The sequence below is a fragment of the Solea senegalensis genome, unplaced genomic scaffold, assembly GCF_019176455.1.
Source record: "Solea senegalensis isolate Sse05_10M unplaced genomic scaffold, IFAPA_SoseM_1 scf7180000015105, whole genome shotgun sequence".
Lineage (NCBI taxonomy): Eukaryota > Metazoa > Chordata > Actinopteri > Pleuronectiformes > Soleidae > Solea > Solea senegalensis.
In genome coordinates, this window is record NW_025321223.1 from 40,113 (window position 1) to 58,139 (window position 18,027).

General features: G+C 40.4%; 1 protein-coding gene across 2 annotated transcripts in view; it reads left to right on the forward strand.

Annotated features, from left to right (window-relative positions):
* LOC122761937 (exportin-1) overlaps positions 1-16,290 on the forward strand; it is a 28,313-nt gene extending 12,023 nt beyond the window's left edge. The window contains exons 6-25 of one of the 2 annotated variants that reach the window (XM_044017128.1): positions 2,328-2,372; positions 4,382-4,563; positions 5,303-5,351; positions 5,444-5,563; positions 5,939-6,067; positions 6,148-6,306; positions 7,129-7,326; positions 8,625-8,763; positions 9,352-9,533; positions 9,621-9,777; positions 9,861-10,024; positions 10,760-10,894; positions 10,982-11,174; positions 11,641-11,747; positions 12,056-12,250; positions 12,515-12,683; positions 13,069-13,203; positions 13,290-13,449; positions 13,722-13,818; positions 14,750-16,290. In XM_044017128.1, the coding sequence (XP_043873063.1) occupies positions 2,328-2,372; positions 4,382-4,563; positions 5,303-5,351; positions 5,444-5,563; positions 5,939-6,067; positions 6,148-6,306; positions 7,129-7,326; positions 8,625-8,763; positions 9,352-9,533; positions 9,621-9,777; positions 9,861-10,024; positions 10,760-10,894; positions 10,982-11,174; positions 11,641-11,747; positions 12,056-12,250; positions 12,515-12,683; positions 13,069-13,203; positions 13,290-13,449; positions 13,722-13,818; positions 14,750-14,896 (2,862 nt within the window). In that variant the 3' untranslated portion in view covers positions 14,897-16,290. The remainder of the gene's footprint in view (positions 1-2,327; positions 2,373-4,381; positions 4,564-5,302; positions 5,352-5,443; positions 5,564-5,938; positions 6,068-6,147; positions 6,307-7,128; positions 7,327-8,624; positions 8,764-9,351; positions 9,534-9,620; positions 9,778-9,860; positions 10,025-10,759; positions 10,895-10,981; positions 11,175-11,640; positions 11,748-12,055; positions 12,251-12,514; positions 12,684-13,068; positions 13,204-13,289; positions 13,450-13,721; positions 13,819-14,749) is intronic. The other variant, XM_044017129.1, reaches the window with a different exon arrangement.
* Positions 16,291-18,027: the final 1,737 nt, after the last annotated feature.

The window sequence follows — 18,027 nt, forward strand, 5'->3', positions numbered from 1 at the left end:
TGGTGTCGTCTTGTCTGTGACGGATGCCCGGCCTCTCTGCTGTCAGTGTTTAACTTTCTGCTGAGGAGGCATCTTCTGGTGTTTGTGTCGCTTTTAAGCTAAATGTTACACATTAAACTGAGCTGCACAGACCTTTCAGGGAAAAGAGAATCAAGACTGTGGAGCTGACTGAGCAGGCCTGTTTGTCTCTGTTAAGACTAAGGAAGCTATATTCATAGCTTCTTGTAAAGCTCCTTGTGCTGCGAGCACTGAATCGTGTGTCGCTGGTCTTGGTGGCAGTTTTCCTGTTTTGCATGTATAGCGTTAAACACCTCTGGCATCGACCATGATAAAGTGGAGCCACTCTTATCACCACTCAGACATTTTTACACCTAGTATGTGACGCCAAACCTCCACAATAACACACACACACACACGTCTGTAAGCCCTGGCTAATGCTGTGTTTGTTCTGTGTGCTTTTTATAACTCGAGGTGGGAGAAATCGTCTATTTCCTGATGCGTTGCGATTCTGTCTTTCATGAATCGATCATGAAACGGCCATAATTGGAGAAATTATTGAAGAAAAACTCTCTGCGTTATGTTCAATAATCAATAAACTGGTTCGACGTCGCACGTAAGGTTTAGCAGATGTTCGGAGCGAAGGCTATCGCTTAATTGGAAAATCTCACCATCATAATTTGGATTAAAAAATTACATCTATGAAGTACGGGGGGAAGAACAAGCGAGCTGGACAAAAGTGGCACAATATTTTACGTGTGATGTAACAAACTTCAGCAGCAGCAGCAACAACATGTCATGTTAGCGCCCCCCAGAGGTGGCGAGAGGCGATTTTAAAAGATTTAGATTCTTGTTTCTTTCAGTGCTTTTCAGTGAAATGTCGTTCCATTTTGTATTAAATAATGTCAATGGAAGTAAATGCAATGGCATGTTTAATTCAGTCAGAATTTTCTGACAAAATACATTATTTTTGAATGATTAGAATGATACTTTATTTGCTTCTTAAAAAGTGTTGTTTAAAATAATTGACACAAATCTGATTCCATATAAATACACAAAATGCATTTAGATGCAAATTTATCACCACTTTAGAATCACTGAAGAGTCTTTATCAAATCAAACCCTGAGGTACCTAAAGATTCACACCGCGTGTGTGTGTGTGTGTGTGTGTGTGTGTGTGTGTGCTGCGTCACCACACACCAAACATCATCACATTTCTGTGATTTTCACCTGCTGCTCGTCTGTCCATCCTGGAAGAAGATCCCAGGATTCTCACTTTTTCGCCGTCAAAAGGGCTTTTTTGTGGAGTTGATGTTTATGTGTGACATCTGTGGAAAAATAGACAAGACACATGAGCTTGCATAACATTAAGTTAAAAAGCCAGTCATCAGCATTGCTGTACATTTACTCACTAACGACATTCTCTCTTAAAGTTTAACTAAACCCATAAACCACTCTTTTTTTCCCCATAATTAAAGCAAGTTTCTGTGATTTTTCAGCTTCCTAAATGTGATATATATATATATATATATATATATATATATGTGTGTGTATATGTATATATATATATATATATGTGTATATATATGTATATATATATATATGTGTGTATATATATATTGTGAAAGAAATTTGGAGTCATCAGTGTTCAGTGAATCAAATCTTTACTTCATGCATAAAGGAGAGACCCTGTCACCAAGAAGGTCTAAATGTTCTCTCCCGTTTCTCAAGAAGGCTCTACCATTTATACAGAAACATCAAAGTAAAACAAACACAGACACAAGAAATAACGTTTATGACCCCATTAGATGTTACCTAATGTTTACGACGACTAACAGATACCATTATGTGGAACCCTTACGTTGACCCTTCCTTATCATACACTTTCCCCAGCCTCCATTCACAGCTTGACTGTTTGTAGATAGTTATCTTAACCACTACAGGAAACAGAGGAAAGACTGGTTATTTCCCACAATATATATATATATATATATATATATATATATATATATATATATATATATATATATATATATATATATATATATATAAAAATCATTCAAACTAAAATTAACTTTGGTTTATGGACAAGTTTGGGGAAACGCTGATCAACATTTTCTGACATTAAATGGACCCAATGACTAATCGTCATCATAAGTTAGAGATATATAGATGTTACCCTGTCACACGAGAACGTTGAACTTTTTGAACATAATTATCTTTAATTATGTGTTGTGTTTAATTAGTGAGTGTTTAACTGTTCTTAGTTAGAAACAATGTCACATTAATGTAAACCTGCTTTGTTTCTTCTCTTTTCTCTTTGTTTTTAGAAAGAAAAAGTGTACATTGGGAAGCTGAACATGATCCTTGTTCAGGTAAGTTCAAGTATTACAAGATATATATACAAACACACATATATATATATATATATATATATATATACATATATATGTGTTTAAACATCATAACTGCTGTGTAACGTTGAGAGAAATGTGTTTTACAAAAACATCGAACTGACCTTTAGAAACTTAAGAAAAGTGGGTTTAAGCCGGAGAGAAGCAGAAAAATGATAGTCGGGATGTCACGATTATACATTCTCTTGGTACGATTATTGTCTGAGAATTAATCACGATTTTACGATTATTATGCATCATAAAATCACATGAACACTGCTTATAGGGCTTAAAGTTTCATTTATTTATATCTTTTGATGCCGACATAACAAAATAATACATTTGTAATAAATGAAACAACGTCACATTACGTATTAATGTAACGTTAAGTGAACGCCGTTTAACTCGTCACGTTACACTCAAAGCCAAACACATGTCGTACACAATGAATTGCAATTGACACGCTGACATTTAATTTCCTACCAACCTTTCAAAGTCTCACCAAACAAAACCTTTTAGCTTGGAATCATTCGACAATCTCAAGATTAGCAACTGATAAGGTTTGAAAAGAGTTAGAACAACAAAAATTAATTAAGTAAAAGCAATATTTTTAATGAGTCTTGAGATGTTATTAACAGAAGCTTTGTTTAGAAATAGTAGTTTTTGTCGTTGAATTCCAGGGACTAACAGAAAAGAATGTTAAGTTTCTTCTTCCAAATGTCACAGTTTTGGACTTCATGCTGCTCCCGCTCAGCTTCTTTTGTAGTGAGACTTATTTACCTGCAGATGTCTGCGTGAACGACACATTACATTAATGTGGCTGTAAAGCAGTCGGTCTGTTAAATTCACCGTTTTCTAATAAACCCGTGCAAATAATTCACAACTGGAAGGTTTGAGGACAGAATGGCTGATGTTTAAAAAGAGGATTTTTCTTTTTAATTAATAACTTAATAACTTAATAATAATAATTAGAGTAATAGTTCTTATCAGGAATGAAACACAATATTAATTCACAGCAAATATTGTCTGTGGTGATTATGCTGTGTATGTTCAGCTGTTCACTGAAGCACGTGTTGTCTGATCATCAAAATGAATCTTGACCACTTCACGGCTCCTTAACAACCGCACACACGTACGTACGTGTGTGTGTGTGTTCCATGTCACTGTCACAAGGTGGTAGAAAAGGTTGTTTGGTTTCATAAATGACTCTGCATTAAATCACAGTCAGAGTGACTCACTCACTCACTGCTTACGTCAGACGAGCTAACGCTGTTTTGGCCTTAAGGGATGAAAGTTCCAGATTCCACTCTCATGCTCAGCAGGGTGTGTTTAAAACGTTTCTGTACATGGACGTTATATATATTCTCACTCGGGCTGCAACTAACCATTACTCTCTTTATCGATTCATCTGTTCGCTATTTTCTCGTTTGGTCCATAAAATGTCAGAATTTAGCCGCGGCTATCAGCACTTTTCCACTGTACCGTTCAGACACAGCACTGCGCGACTCTACTTTGTTTGGTATTGTTTTCATTACTGTAGCGCCTCCTCAATGTGGGTGGAGTCATAACAATGGCTGCATGAAACTGCCGTGACAGGGTTTTGTATGTGACTTGTAAAGCAGATGTTTTCATTTAAGTGAATCACTAGAATCAGTTGTTTTATGTAACCGAATCATTAGAATCAGTTGATTAAAAAGATTTGTTGACAGAATCTTTCAGTACTGTCTGTATGGCGTCGCGCTCATGACTCTTCAGTGACAACACTCTCTGACCAGTCAGTGACCGTCAGTCTGATGACATCACATTTTAGTACTGGCTCAGGTGAAAAACAAATGAGTGGAGTTGAGTCTAGTCGTGCTGCAACTTGTGGTGGAAAAACTGTGCACTATCACTTGAACAGTGGCACATGACTTTGAATGAAGGGATTGTTATTTTTAGCAGGAGTCACGGAATTCACAGCCTAATTATTTTTTCACATCTGTGTCGTGCAGATCCTGAAGCAGGAGTGGCCCAAACACTGGCCCACCTTCATCAGTGACATCGTGGGAGCCAGTCGCACCAGCGAGAGCCTCTGTCAGAACAACATGGTCATCCTGAAGCTGCTCAGTGAAGAGGTCTTTGACTTCTCCAGCGGGCAGATGACCCAGGTCAAGGCCAAGCATCTAAAAGACAGGTCAGAAGAAGAAAATCATAGTGACGATGGAATGTCTCATTAAAATTAAATGAAATCATTGATTTGGCGTTTGAAATATTGCTGCAGGCAGTTGATCCAATGATGTCACACTATGACCTGTAGCTGTAAGCATTGCAAATGAACTTGATATTGTTATTTATGGCTCTGACAGATTTGAGGAAAGTACCTCAATATCCCGGTGACTCTGTGTCACGTTGTAAATCACTTCCTGCACCAAACCCCATAGAAAAAATCAGCGATTTTACATCACAGCACGCAGGAGTAGTTGATCCACTACTGCCTTCACCAGGAACTTTAAATGTGTAAACTTTAAATAATGCGTTCAGATTTACCTCAGTGACACAAAGTGACCACACGAGGCAGCAGTAGACCAGCAGCTCCTGTGTCCCTGTGAGCTAAAATCACAGATTGGGGTTTGGTGTTTGGTGTTCTAGTCAGAAAAGGCCGGTTTATGGTGAAATAGTGTGCCGGACATATTCTTACGATACTTTGTGTCAGTACCTCATAAGCCAACACTTGAGATAAAAACCTTAACTATTCTTTTAACCATAGTTAATTATGATTGTAGCTTTTGAGAAAGGTCACGCGACACAAGGGCATAGACTTAATAAAGTTGGATCACATCATGGCACCTGCCAAAAGTGGAGCCGGAACATTTGTTTGCCCCCTGGTGGACAGCTGTAGTATAAATGTTCAAATATTGTGTTGTTTCTTTCAGCATGTGCAATGAATTCTCCCAGATTTTCCAGCTCTGCCAGTTTGTTATGGTATGTGTCACAGTTTCATCTCATCTTTTCTTGTCATCATCTGTGTTTATTTGACGCTGATTTTTGTCGCATCGTTGCTTTTTCAACGTTAGGAAAACTCCCAGAATGCCCCTCTGGTCCACGCCACGCTGGAGACCCTCCTACGTTTTCTGAACTGGATTCCTCTGGGCTACATTTTTGAAACCAAACTGATCAGCACGTTGGTTTATAAGGTGTGTGACAGATTAATACACCTTGTAATCGATATACATGTGGCGATATAAATCAAATCAATGTCTGTAAGGCTTGGCGATATGTCTTATGTATAATATCTGGATATTTTGAGTCTATATCCTGATATATAAGAGATATATGTGGATATAAAGCTAATATATATATGTGTGTGTTTGTGTGTATATGTATATTAGTGTATTTCACTCATTTATTTAATAAATATGATAATTATCAACAGCCTTTAAAACCAGGAATAATCACAGATACATGGCGATATTGAAACTCTTAAGACCATATCGAGCTCAGCTTTCTGTGCGTGTGACTCATTTCAACTGAACTGAGACTTAACTGAACATGTTTTGTTTTTTCCCCAGTTTTTGAACGTGCCCATGTTCCGCAACGTGACTCTGAAGTGCCTGACGGAGATCGCCGGCGTCAGCGTCAGTCAGTACGAGGAGCAGTTCGTCACACTCTTCACTCTGACCATGTGTCAGCTCAAACAGGTCTGTAGTCTGTTACCATTTAAATAAACATCATGATGTTTGTGAGACTCTGAGAACCTGAACCTCTTACTGTTTTTCAGATGCTGCCTCTGAACACCAACATACGTTTGGCCTACGCCAACGGGAAAGACGACGAGCAGAACTTCATCCAGAACCTCAGCCTGTTCCTCTGCACGTTCCTCAAAGAGCACGGGCAGCTCATCGAGAAGCGACTCAACCTTCGAGAAACGTTAGTGGAAGTAAGTGAGAGCGGACGGTGAAGCTGCTGTCGTTGCTGAAGCTGCTGTCGTTGCTGAAGCTGCTGTCGTTGCTGAAGCTGCTGTCTCTACGACAGATTTCTAAGTTTTCCCCACTTACTTTAGCAAAGAAAGACATTTAACAATGGACACAGTGTGATCGTCTGGTAAAATGAAGATATAGTTGATGTTTTCAGAGAGTTTTCAGAGAGTAAAGAAACAGATTTTAACTTGATTTTAACTTTAACACGGTGGAGTAGTGGTTGGCACGCTCGCCTTGCAGCGAGAAGACCCGGGTTCGAGCCCCAGTTGGAACAAGGGCCTTTCTGCATGGAGTTTGCATGTTCTCCCCGTGTGTGCGTGGGTTCTCTCCGGGTTCTCCGGCTTCCTCCCACAGTCCAAAAACATGCATTGTGGGGTTTAGGTAAATTGGACACTCTAAATTGACTGTAGGAGTGAGTGTAAGAGGGAATGGTTGTTTGTCTCTAGTTGTGTGTGGCCCTGCGATGGACTGGCGAACTGTCCAGGGTGTACCCCGCCTATCGCCCGATGTAGCTGAGATTGGCACTGCACCCCCCGCGACCCTCTGGTGGAGGATAAAGCGGTTAGATGATGACTGACTGACTGACGTAAAACTTCAGTTATTTAAATGTTGACTGACCCAGTGTTTGGGAACCACTGCTTTAGCTCACTAACTTAAAGTCTACAATGATTCCTGTTTTAATGATTTCTTTGTTATACGGAGCAAAGAAACCAGGAAATATTCACATTTAAGAAGCTGAGAAATCAGAGAATGATGAATGTCGTGTGGTGCGTCTCGTTCAGGCTCTCCATTACATGCTGCTGGTGTCCGAGGTGGAAGAGACAGAGATCTTTAAGATTTGTCTGGAGTACTGGAACCACTTGGCAGCAGAGCTGTACAGAGAGAGTCCCTTCTCCACGTCCACGTCACCTCTGCTCTCCGGCAACCAGCACTTTGACGTCCCACCACGCAGACAGCTCTATCTGCCTGTGCTGTCGAAGGTACCGCGCACACGCACACACACACACACAGTGTTTCTACTGAGAACTGCTCACATTAAAGAAGGGAACACAGAACTGTATTTTTACCTGAGGATTAAACCTGGGCGATATCTTTTCTCTATTAATTGAGTACTTGTTTGGTCCAGAAACTGTTTCTCAATCCTTGAAATGTTGTTCTCAAATGTCTTGTTTTTGTCTACAAACAAAAAATTATATATTATATAAATTTATTATTTGTTTGTTGTATTGAGCAAAGAAACTAGAAAATATTCACATTTAGGCAGCAGAAAAATGTTTTGTAATTCATCTTAAAAACACAAACCGATCAATGGATTATTAAAATAGTCGGCACTTAATTTAGTAATTGCTTAATTAATAGTCAATTAGTCTGGTTTCTTATAGTTCACAACCCCAAATAAATCCAGTTTCAATGATTTCTTTGTTTATATGGAGCAAAAGAAACCAGACAATATTCACATTTAAGAAGCTGACATCAGAAACTTGTTTTTTTTATTTAGAAATTGATTAATAATTAATTAATCAATCGTGCTATTGTTGCTTCTCTAGCAATATGTTTGGATATTTTTTACGCTTTATCCAGATGTACAAGATGTAAAAGATGCATACTTTGAAGTAGCTGATGCAGAACAGTTTGAAATGGTTAATAAGTTTGACAAATAAGATTAGAAATGCAAAAAACACAGGCACAATTTGAGCTGGCTACTTCACAGATGTACAGAAGGGGGTTAATGGCCACGTGTGAGTGTAAATAAACAATTAAAAAAAATAATAATATTAGTTAAAGTGTGTGTTTAGCTCTTTTTACACCAACCTGTTTTGTTTTGATGTATAAACAGTAGTGATATTTATTTAAAAGAAAGGTGTTCAGGGTAGGGATGCAAAATTAATTTGGAATATTTCTAAAAGTTCCCAATCCCATGTAAAGCTTTGTTTTTTTGGGAAATTTACCGGTAATTTTCCAGCCCTTCTGCAGCCCTGCTCCAGTGTCTTGACTCTCAGTCACCGTAGAATCAGTTGGCACAGGTTTGGTAACAGGTGGCTGCTCAACGGCTGCCAAAACAGTTGCTTGTTACAATGTCACTGAAAAATTAGAGGCCAGTGACGCAAACTAACAAGAGTTTTTATTTATTTTCTTATCATTTGGTTCTAATAAAATAACATTTCCTCAGGTTAATGTGCAGTCCATGAACTGTGAAGTGTTTTTTTTTTTATTCCACCGTGACGCGTTTCTGTGAAGGCGTGACGGGCGCTGACACGTCTTTAATCTCTCGTGACAGGTGCGTCTGCTGATGGTGAGTCGGATGGCCAAACCCGAGGAGGTGCTGGTGGTGGAGAACGACCAGGGCGAGGTGGTCAGGGAGTTCATGAAGGACACGGATTCAATCAACCTCTACAAGAACATGAGGGAAACCCTCGGTAAGGCCCAAGAACACTCACATGTATTGATTTATGTCATGATTTAAATCAAAGCAATACCTCTGTAAGGCTGTGAGCGACATGTTATATACATAATGTTTCTCTGGACTCATGAAAAGTCTGAGAGTGAAAATACACTATAATTACACTGCAAATACATACTAGAATGAAATCTACTGCTCTGCATTTCATGAGCTAAAAATACACTCGTTATTACCTTTAATTTCAGATAAAACCTGCTTTATTTCTTTAAATGCTGGATGTAATTCCTTTACAAGCAATGATTGCCTGTAAATATGGTCAAACTCTGCTATAACATAAATGATTAGCCTTGAAATTAAACAAGTGCCATTAAGTGACTTTTTTAAGACATCATTTAGTTGATTCCATTTATTTCACAAAATATTAATACAATGATGATATAATATCCATATATTTCTCAGCCCTAGCTCACATCTACTGTCATTATCCTCAAACTACCTTATCTTTACCTCAGGTACACAGGTTTATTTTGTGATATTTAACTTTAAATATTACAAACCTGTCACAATCAGGCTGGTTGATTCTCCGTCTTGTGTTGTTGTGCAGTGTACCTCACTCACCTGGACTACGCCGACACGGAGCGCATCATGACGGAGAAGCTTCACAACCAGGTGAACGGCACCGAGTGGTCCTGGAAGAACCTCAACACGCTGTGCTGGGCCATCGGCTCCATCAGCGGAGCGATGCACGAGGAGGACGAGAAGAGGTTCCTGGTCACGGTCATCAAGGTCGGTGGCTTTTAAAAACCTTTCCTCACCTTCTTATCAGTTGCATCCTTTACTGAACACTCGTGTGTGTGTGTGTGTGTGTGTTAGGATCTGCTGGGTCTGTGTGAACAGAAAAGAGGAAAGGACAACAAGGCCATCATCGCCTCCAACATCATGTACATCGTGGGTCAGTATCCACGCTTCCTCAGAGCGCACTGGAAGTTCCTCAAAACTGTCGTCAACAAGCTGTTTGAGTTCATGCATGGTGAGAGAGCGTTCTTCCAAACCCCAAAACCTTCTCTGGGCAAGGATCAGTTTGTGAACACGTTCTTGTGTGATCTTTATCAGAAACCCACGACGGAGTCCAGGACATGGCCTGTGACACGTTCATCAAAATTGCCCAGAAATGCCGGCGCCACTTTATCCAGGTGCAGGTCGGCGAGGTGATGCCGTTCATCGACGAGATCCTCAACAACATCAACACCATCATCTGTGACCTGCAGCCGCAGCAGGTCAGTACAATAACACGCCATCACACACAAGCTTCACCCATGAGCTGTGGGAGCAGGGAAACATCCAAAACATGGAGGGCAGTGGAACACAATTATGTTTTATGCCTTGTTGCTGTGCCTTTTAACTCTGCTAACTCTGGTGGTTTTTAAATGTGCTTGACTTGACTCACTGGTGGACCAAATTGTTTGAATCATGTCAAACACTCCCCTTTCCTGTCGCCGCTCCTGTATATGTTAAAACATAGAAGAGATAGTCTGTGCAACTCAAATTCTAATATTTATTACCAGAGAGACACAAATATAGCTGAACTTAACATCCTAAATATATTCAAAATAATCTTAAAATGTTAATGAAACTAAACAAAAACTTTTGTGTCCTTTTGTAAAACACTCAGTCCCCACATCAGAGTCTCAGTGATAAACTTACTTTTGTTTCCTGTGAGCTAAAACAGCGATAAGTACCTCGGAAACGACCTGAAGGAAAGAACCTGAGCTATTACTTAAATGACTGCTGTTCCCGTGTCTGTTGCTCTGGATGCAGTTTCACCCTCTCTCTGCGACTAAAGAGACTATTTACTAAATCAAACCAAAAATGTTTTAATTTTTAATGATTTCTTTGTTGTGTGGGCCAAAGAAACCAGACAACGTGGTCAGAAAAGTCAAAGAGCTTTGTTTAGATTATTTAAACTGAGATGGCAGCTGTTAAAGAACACGTTCTCCTCTGTGTTTTCCCAGGTGCACACGTTCTACGAGGCGGTCGGTTACATGATCGGGGCACAGACGGATCAGGCCGTTCAGGAGCATCTCATAGAGAAATACATGCTGCTGCCCAATCAAGTGTGGGACAGCATCATCCAGCAGGCCACAAAGGTACCACTGCGACTCCAGCGTCACCCAAACACAACATTAGCCCTGAATATCAGAGTGTTAATCTCTCTCTGTCCACTCACTTGTCAGAACGTGGACATCCTGAAGGACCCAGAGACGGTGAAGCAGCTGGGCAGCATCCTGAAGACCAACGTGCGAGCGTGCAAGGCCGTGGGACACCCGTTCGTCATCCAGCTGGGACGGATCTACCTGGACATGCTCAACGTCTACAAGTGCCTCAGCGAGAACATCTCTGCTGCCATTCAGACAAATGGTAAGGGAGGTGTGTGTGTTTATAATCTTATGTTCCCACACGTAACCTGATGAGCTGTAATCTGTAGAGTGGTTGGTATAACAGTGTATCGTCTGCATAGAGCAGAACAACAACTTAAGCCTTTCTGCTCGTTAAAATAGCAGATTTTGCTGTGGGCTTTGATGCAGGAGAGTGAGCAGTTTACTAACAACACACTGACCTGGTTATTGTCGGCTATTTTAATTATAAGACAAGAAACATTGTTAAGGGTAAGTACAGCAGATGTGCGTCAGTTTTGGGAGTAAAAGTTTTAAACGGTGTCAAACCTGGAAATGTCTTTTGTTTTTGTGCACAAATGAAAATGATTGAGTTTGAATGATTTCTTTGTTCTATGGAACTGAAAAATGACAGAAAGCAGAAAATATTCATATTTAAGAAGCTGAAAAAAAGCTTTTTCCTCACGTTGTGTTGACCACCGTGTGTGTGTGTGTTTCAGGTGAGATGGTGACGAAACAGCCGCTCATCCGAAGCATGAGGACGGTAAAACGGGAAACACTGAAGCTGATCTCAGGCTGGGTCAGCCGATCTAACGACCCACAGATGGTGAGTTGATAATCCAGTGTCCTGTGTGTCCCTGTTTGAGTTCCCTGTAAATTTACTGTTCATTAGTTATACATTGTGTTCAAAGTAGAGCTCAAAACAAACCTGTGGCAGGTTTGAATTTGCTTGTTGTCGTTTAGTTGATTTGCGTCAAATCGTCCCCTTTTTTTTTTTAGAAAGATCATTCAGTACCATCAGTGATGTTCTCTAGAACTTCTGGTGCTTTCTAATTTGTAGTCAGATCTCTGAGGGGAACATGAAACCCTCTTCTACCGTCAGCGTGTTGATCTCTTTCTCTCTGCGTCGTCCAGGTCGGGGAGAACTTTGTCCCGCCGTTGCTGGACGCTGTCCTCATCGACTACCAGCGCAACGTCCCTGCCGCGCGAGAGCCCGAGGTCCTCAGCACCATGGCGACCATCGTGAACAAACTGGGAGGTCACATCACCAGTGAGATCCCACAGATCTTTGACGCCGTCTTTGAGTGCACGCTGAACATGATCAACAAGGTGAGAGACGGAGACGCACAGAACCCGAGTTTATCTACAGAAATGATGATGGAATTTCTCAAGTCTGATTTCCAACGTGAAAATAGTCGATCGTAAGAACACTTTTAGCTTTTTGAGATCTTTGTCTCAGATGGACAAAGACGATCCCAAGGACAATCGCTTGTCCAGATTCAAATTGTCCAGCCTTGGATCAGTTGACACAGCTTGAGTCTTTGTCCTCTCACTAACGGCGTGTTTTTTCCCGTCATGTGTTTATTCTTGCAGAACTTTGAGGAGTATCCAGAACACAGGACTCACTTCTTCTACCTGCTTCAGGCTGTAAACTCTCACTGCTTCCCCGCATTCCTCGCCATCCCACCAGCCCAGTTCAAACTGGTGCTGGACTCCATCATCTGGGCCTTTAAACACACCATGAGGAACGTGGCCGACACCGGTGAGACATCCAATGTCCCTCAAACCTCAAAAAGTCAATATTTACAAACCAAAATTGTTTCAGTTTTAAAGAGTTCTTTGTTAAATGGAGAAAACAACCAGAAAATATCCACATTTAAGAAGCTGAAAACTCAAAAGACTGAACCAAGTAACTCATCGATTAATCAAGAAAATAATCAAACGTTAACTGGTGATTTAAAATAATCATTAGTTTTCAGAAGATTATTTGTGTTTAAATTCACTCACAACTTTTGTGTTGTTGAGCCTTAAAAGATGAAAACTAAATGTGCTGCACCTTAACTTTTAAACAAATGAAGCAGGTGAACATCAGGTCTTGTTCTCGCGTCTGATCGTGTGTTGATGATCTTCTCCTCCTTGTTGTCCAGGTTTACAGATTCTCTACACGATGCTGCAGAACGTGGCTCAGGAAGAAGCAGCAGCTCAGAGTTTCTATCAGACGTATTTCTGTGACATCCTGCAACACATCTTCTCTGTGGTCACGGACACGTCGCACACAGCAGGTCAGTGTTCACACACACACACACACACTCACACGAGCTCATGTTCCTGAAGTTCTGGAGTAAACTGACTTGTGTGTGTGGTGTAGGTCTGACCATGCACGCGTCCATCCTGGCCTACATGTTCAACCTGGTGGAGGAGGGGAAGATCACCACTCCACTCAATCCTGCCAGTCCTTCCAACAACCAGGTGTTCATCCAGGAGTACGTGGCTAACCTGCTCAAGACGGCCTTCCCTCATCTACAGGAGTGAGTGTATACACACACACACACACACACACAGAGTGTGTAGTAAAGTGTTTCCAGTTATTAGCACGTCTGTGTTGAATAGAGCTGCAGCTAACGATTAAATTCATAGTCGATGAATCTGTCGAGTCATCGTTCAGTTCTGTGTTTGTCAAACATGGAAATGATGATGTTCTCAAATGATTCAGTTTGAATGATTTCTTTGTTTTTATGGAGCAATATTCACATTTAAGAAGCTGAAAGTTTGTGTGTTTGTGTGTTTGTGTGTGTTTCAGTGCTCAGGTGAAGGTGTTTGTGACGGGCCTGTTCAGCTTAAACCAGGACATTCCTGCCTTTAAAGAACATCTGAGAGATTTCCTGGTCCAGATCAAGGTGAGTCAAGTCCAGAGACCTGGATCAGGACTCACGGCACAAATCTACTCAATCTTTCCAAGTCGTACACGTCGTAAACATATCATTTCTATTCTTTATATTTATGTTCACGTCTTTAAACGATGAATGAACGTCGTGTGTTTGCTGCTGCTGCTGCTGCTCGGTCGTTGTGTGTTTTTATCAGCGAGTACATTCTTCACTGCTGAGCTGTTTCCACTAATAACATTTATTCCAACAATATTCTGGCACAGGAGCCACAGACCTGATGTATATTTAGAAACAAAACTGTGTGTGTGACAATGACACTAAAGGTCACATGTTCATGTTGAGTCCAGTTTCTGTGCCTGTGATTTGTTAAATATCTATTTTATATAAGATCAATGTTCAGGTTATCTTTTTTTTACAAAACCTAAACAAATAAAAGTCAAGATTAGAGAAATTGCATTAAAGAAAAACGAAATCGCGTAACAATCAGCCAATTTGTGTGGAAAGGTTAGGTTTGTTTTTTGTACGATATCGGCCATGTTTTAAATGAAGTGCGTTATAAAAACAATATTGAACTGAACTTTTAACATTTTATCCTAAAATTAAAAAGCTGTTACATTTAATATTTTCCTCAACTAATTCACCCTTATTATTTAAAGATGTATCACTGCACCAAACCCCACAGAGAGAATCAGTGAGCTGCTGCTGTACTGCTGCCTCGTGTGGTCACTTTGTGTCACTAAAATAAATGTAAATACAGATGTTAAAACACAGAAGTCACTAAATGACACATGAGAACTTAGTGATGGAGGCAGCAGTGGATCAACAGCTGGTGTGTGTGTGTGTGTGTGTGTGTGTGTGTGTGTGTGTGTGTGTGTGTGTGTGTGTGTGTATGAGGTTTGGTGTGGGGGCGAGTTTCACTCCAACTGTTTCCTGTTGCGTTCAGGAGTTTGCGGGCGAGGACACGTCAGATCTGTTCCTGGAGGAGCGGGAGGCGTCGCTGCGTCAGGCCCAGGAGGAGAAACACAAGATCCAGATGTCGGTGCCGGGAATCCTGAACCCGCACGAGATCCCCGAGGAGATGTGCGACTGAGCGTCAGCTCCAGCCAGGACTGTGTACAGTAAACTGCAAACAAACAAACAAACAAACAAAAGCGTAACCACAGCAGACACAACAAAACCCAAGAGAGAGGCACTTGAGTGACTGAGTGAGTGTGTGAGTGAGAGAGAGGTGGGAGGAGGAGGAGGAGGCGGCTCCAGGTTTTCGTCCTCGCCACCGCCGTCGTGTGTTTGTTTGTTGACCAAAACGATGCCAATAAACGTGTAAATGACCGCCGTCGCCCTGTGCCCCGCCCCCTCCTCTTTGTACCTAATCTGCGTTTTCTACGGGAACTCTTTTTTTGTGTAACATTGTTTCCAGAAAGCGTTTGAATCAAAAGTCTCTGCATGAAGATGATGAGCTCCTTTCTTTTCTTTCTCTCCCTCCATATATTTGTTTATATATAAATATATTATATTTACAATCTGAGCAGGGTTTTGGTTTTTTTTTCACACAGGAAGTGGTCTTTTTTTTCTTTTCTTTTTTTTTAAAGATGCACCGTCCCCACACGGCATTGTGGGAGAATGTGAATCTAAACGGAGAGTGAATGAATGAATGAATGAATGCAGAGCGAACAGAGACACAGAATCTGCCGCTCATAAATTATACTTTTCACCTTTAAAAAAACAACAAAATAATAAAATGAAATAAAGGAACGACATTTTTTGGGGGGAAGTAAACGTGGATTTTGTGCATATCATCCCGACTGTATTATAGCATCTTTACTACCATGGGAACATTATTATTATTATTATTATTATTATTATTGTTATGATGTTTGTCCTTCTTTTATTCACGTGTGTGTGCGTGTGTGTGTGTGTGTGTGCTGTCGCAGAGTCGACATCAGCGTTTTGTTTTCCTCTGAGAGGATTGTCGCTCACGTGTGAGAGGATTGTCGCTCACGTGTGAGCCTTCATTACTGGGACGATGTTTGAGGAAAAGTGGCGTTAACGGACGTATTTATGGTTATTTTTTCTTTGTTCTCGCTCAGTTTATAACAAACTCCTGATAAATAAAACTCGGCTTTTCCAGATTCTCCTTATTTTTTGGGTTGTACTAATTTTAGATTGTTTACCGTGTAGTGTTTTCACGACGCTAGAAAAAAACAAACGACTGGGTTTACATTTTTTTTTTGTATTTCTTTGTTTCAGTTGATGTTTTTTATGTTTGTTTTTTTTCGTCCAAAATCGATTTTAAAAATGCTTTTTTTTGTTTTGTTTTGGGTTTTTTTGTCCACCGAGAAAATGAATTTGCCATCGAGTTGAATTAGAAAAAAAGAATGTATAAAATCCAAATAAGCGCCCGCTCTCGAACGACGAGTTTCCCTTCTCAAGGTGTTACATTTGTTGTGAACTTTTTTGAACTGATTAAAGCTGAGAATTTTATAACCCCGCCTCCGCTCACGCCTCTTTATTAACCCCACCCACACCTCTTTATTCACACCGAATGATGTTAACTAAAGATAAAAGCAAAGATATCGTGATGTAGGCATTCAGCAGTTTGACTAATTTGTTCATTCTCCTTGGAAAATCAGTCTTGGTTCCAGTGGACGGAGACGCTCAGCTGGACTTGGACACACACACACACACACGATGGATGTCCTCTGACACACACACACACACACACACACACCCTTGGCGTTCCTGTGGCAAGTGTCCATTTCCGCTGCAGCGTCTTGGAAGTTAATGCTGAGCAAACTTGACACTGACACTAATCCAGTGTTAACTTACTGGTATGAAACCGGAGTTTATGACGATCCCAACAACCTGTCAGCTCTGAGACAGAGACAGAGAGACGGAGAGGGGAGTCCAGCTCTGTCACACTGTCAGAGGACACTTCCTGAAAGCAAGTCTGCGATAATCTGTCTGTGCATGTTTGTCCTTGTTTTTCCAACAGGAAACGGAGGTTTGTTAACTGCACCAAACCCCATAGAGAAAATCAGTGATTTTGGTGCACAGTGGACACAGGAGTTGCTGGTCTACTGCTGCCTCGTGTGGTCACTTTATGTCACTAAAATGAATCTAAATACAGATTTTCAAACACGGACGTCACTGAGTGACACAGGAGAACTCAGTGATGGAGGCAGCAGTGGATCAACAACTGCTGTGCTGTGATGTTAAAATCGCTGTTTTTCTCAACAGGGTTTGGTGTGGTAGAGTAAAATAAAGATTATTTACAACAGTGGACGCGTGTTTCCTTCAACTGTGGCGTAAACCAGCTGGGAGTTGAACCAGTGACCTGCTGCTCAGGTACGTGATCTCAACACAGTAAATATTAACAGCAATTTAACTTAGATAAAAGTTATATCCCAGGTCGAACCACACTTGCAATTGCTTACAGATATAGAACTCAAATCGCTCAGCCCTTATACACTGTAGCATTTTAGTTAGTTTAGTTTTTAATGCGAAAACCGGATATTAAAGGAATGATCACACTTTTTAATCGACATTAACAAACAGTGAAAATTTATTTTTTTTCCTAAAATAATCTAATATATTCCAACTATATCGCAGATAAATAAAATACCTAGTTTCAGTTTCCAAAGTCGTGCAGCCTTAGAATCACCTTCAACAGGCAACCAGAGGTGGCAGACTTCACCCTATTCACACAACGAGCCTCTGTCGGCCTCTGTTGGTCATAAACAGACACAGAACCACTAATAGCACTGAGAGTGAAGTAACTGACATTTTGTCAAATATTGGAGTAAATATCAAGTATGACTGATTTTGAAGGACATACTATACTATGACGTTTTTGTCAAAATTTGGACGACATACTAAAGTATGACTTTTTTGTCCAATTTTGGACGACATACTAAAGTATGACTTTTTTGACCGATTTTGGACGACATACTATGACGTTTTTGTCAAAATTTGGACGACATACTAAAGTATGACTTTTTTGTCAAAATTGGGACGACATACTAAAGTATGACTTTTTTGTCAAAATTGGGTCGACATACTAAAGTATGACTTTTTTGTCCAATTTTGGACGACATACTATACTATGACTTTTTTGTCCGATTTTGGTCGACATACTAAAGTATGACTTTTTTGTCAAAATTGGGACGACATACTAAAGTATGACTTTTTTGTCAAAATTTGGACGACATACTAAAGTATGAC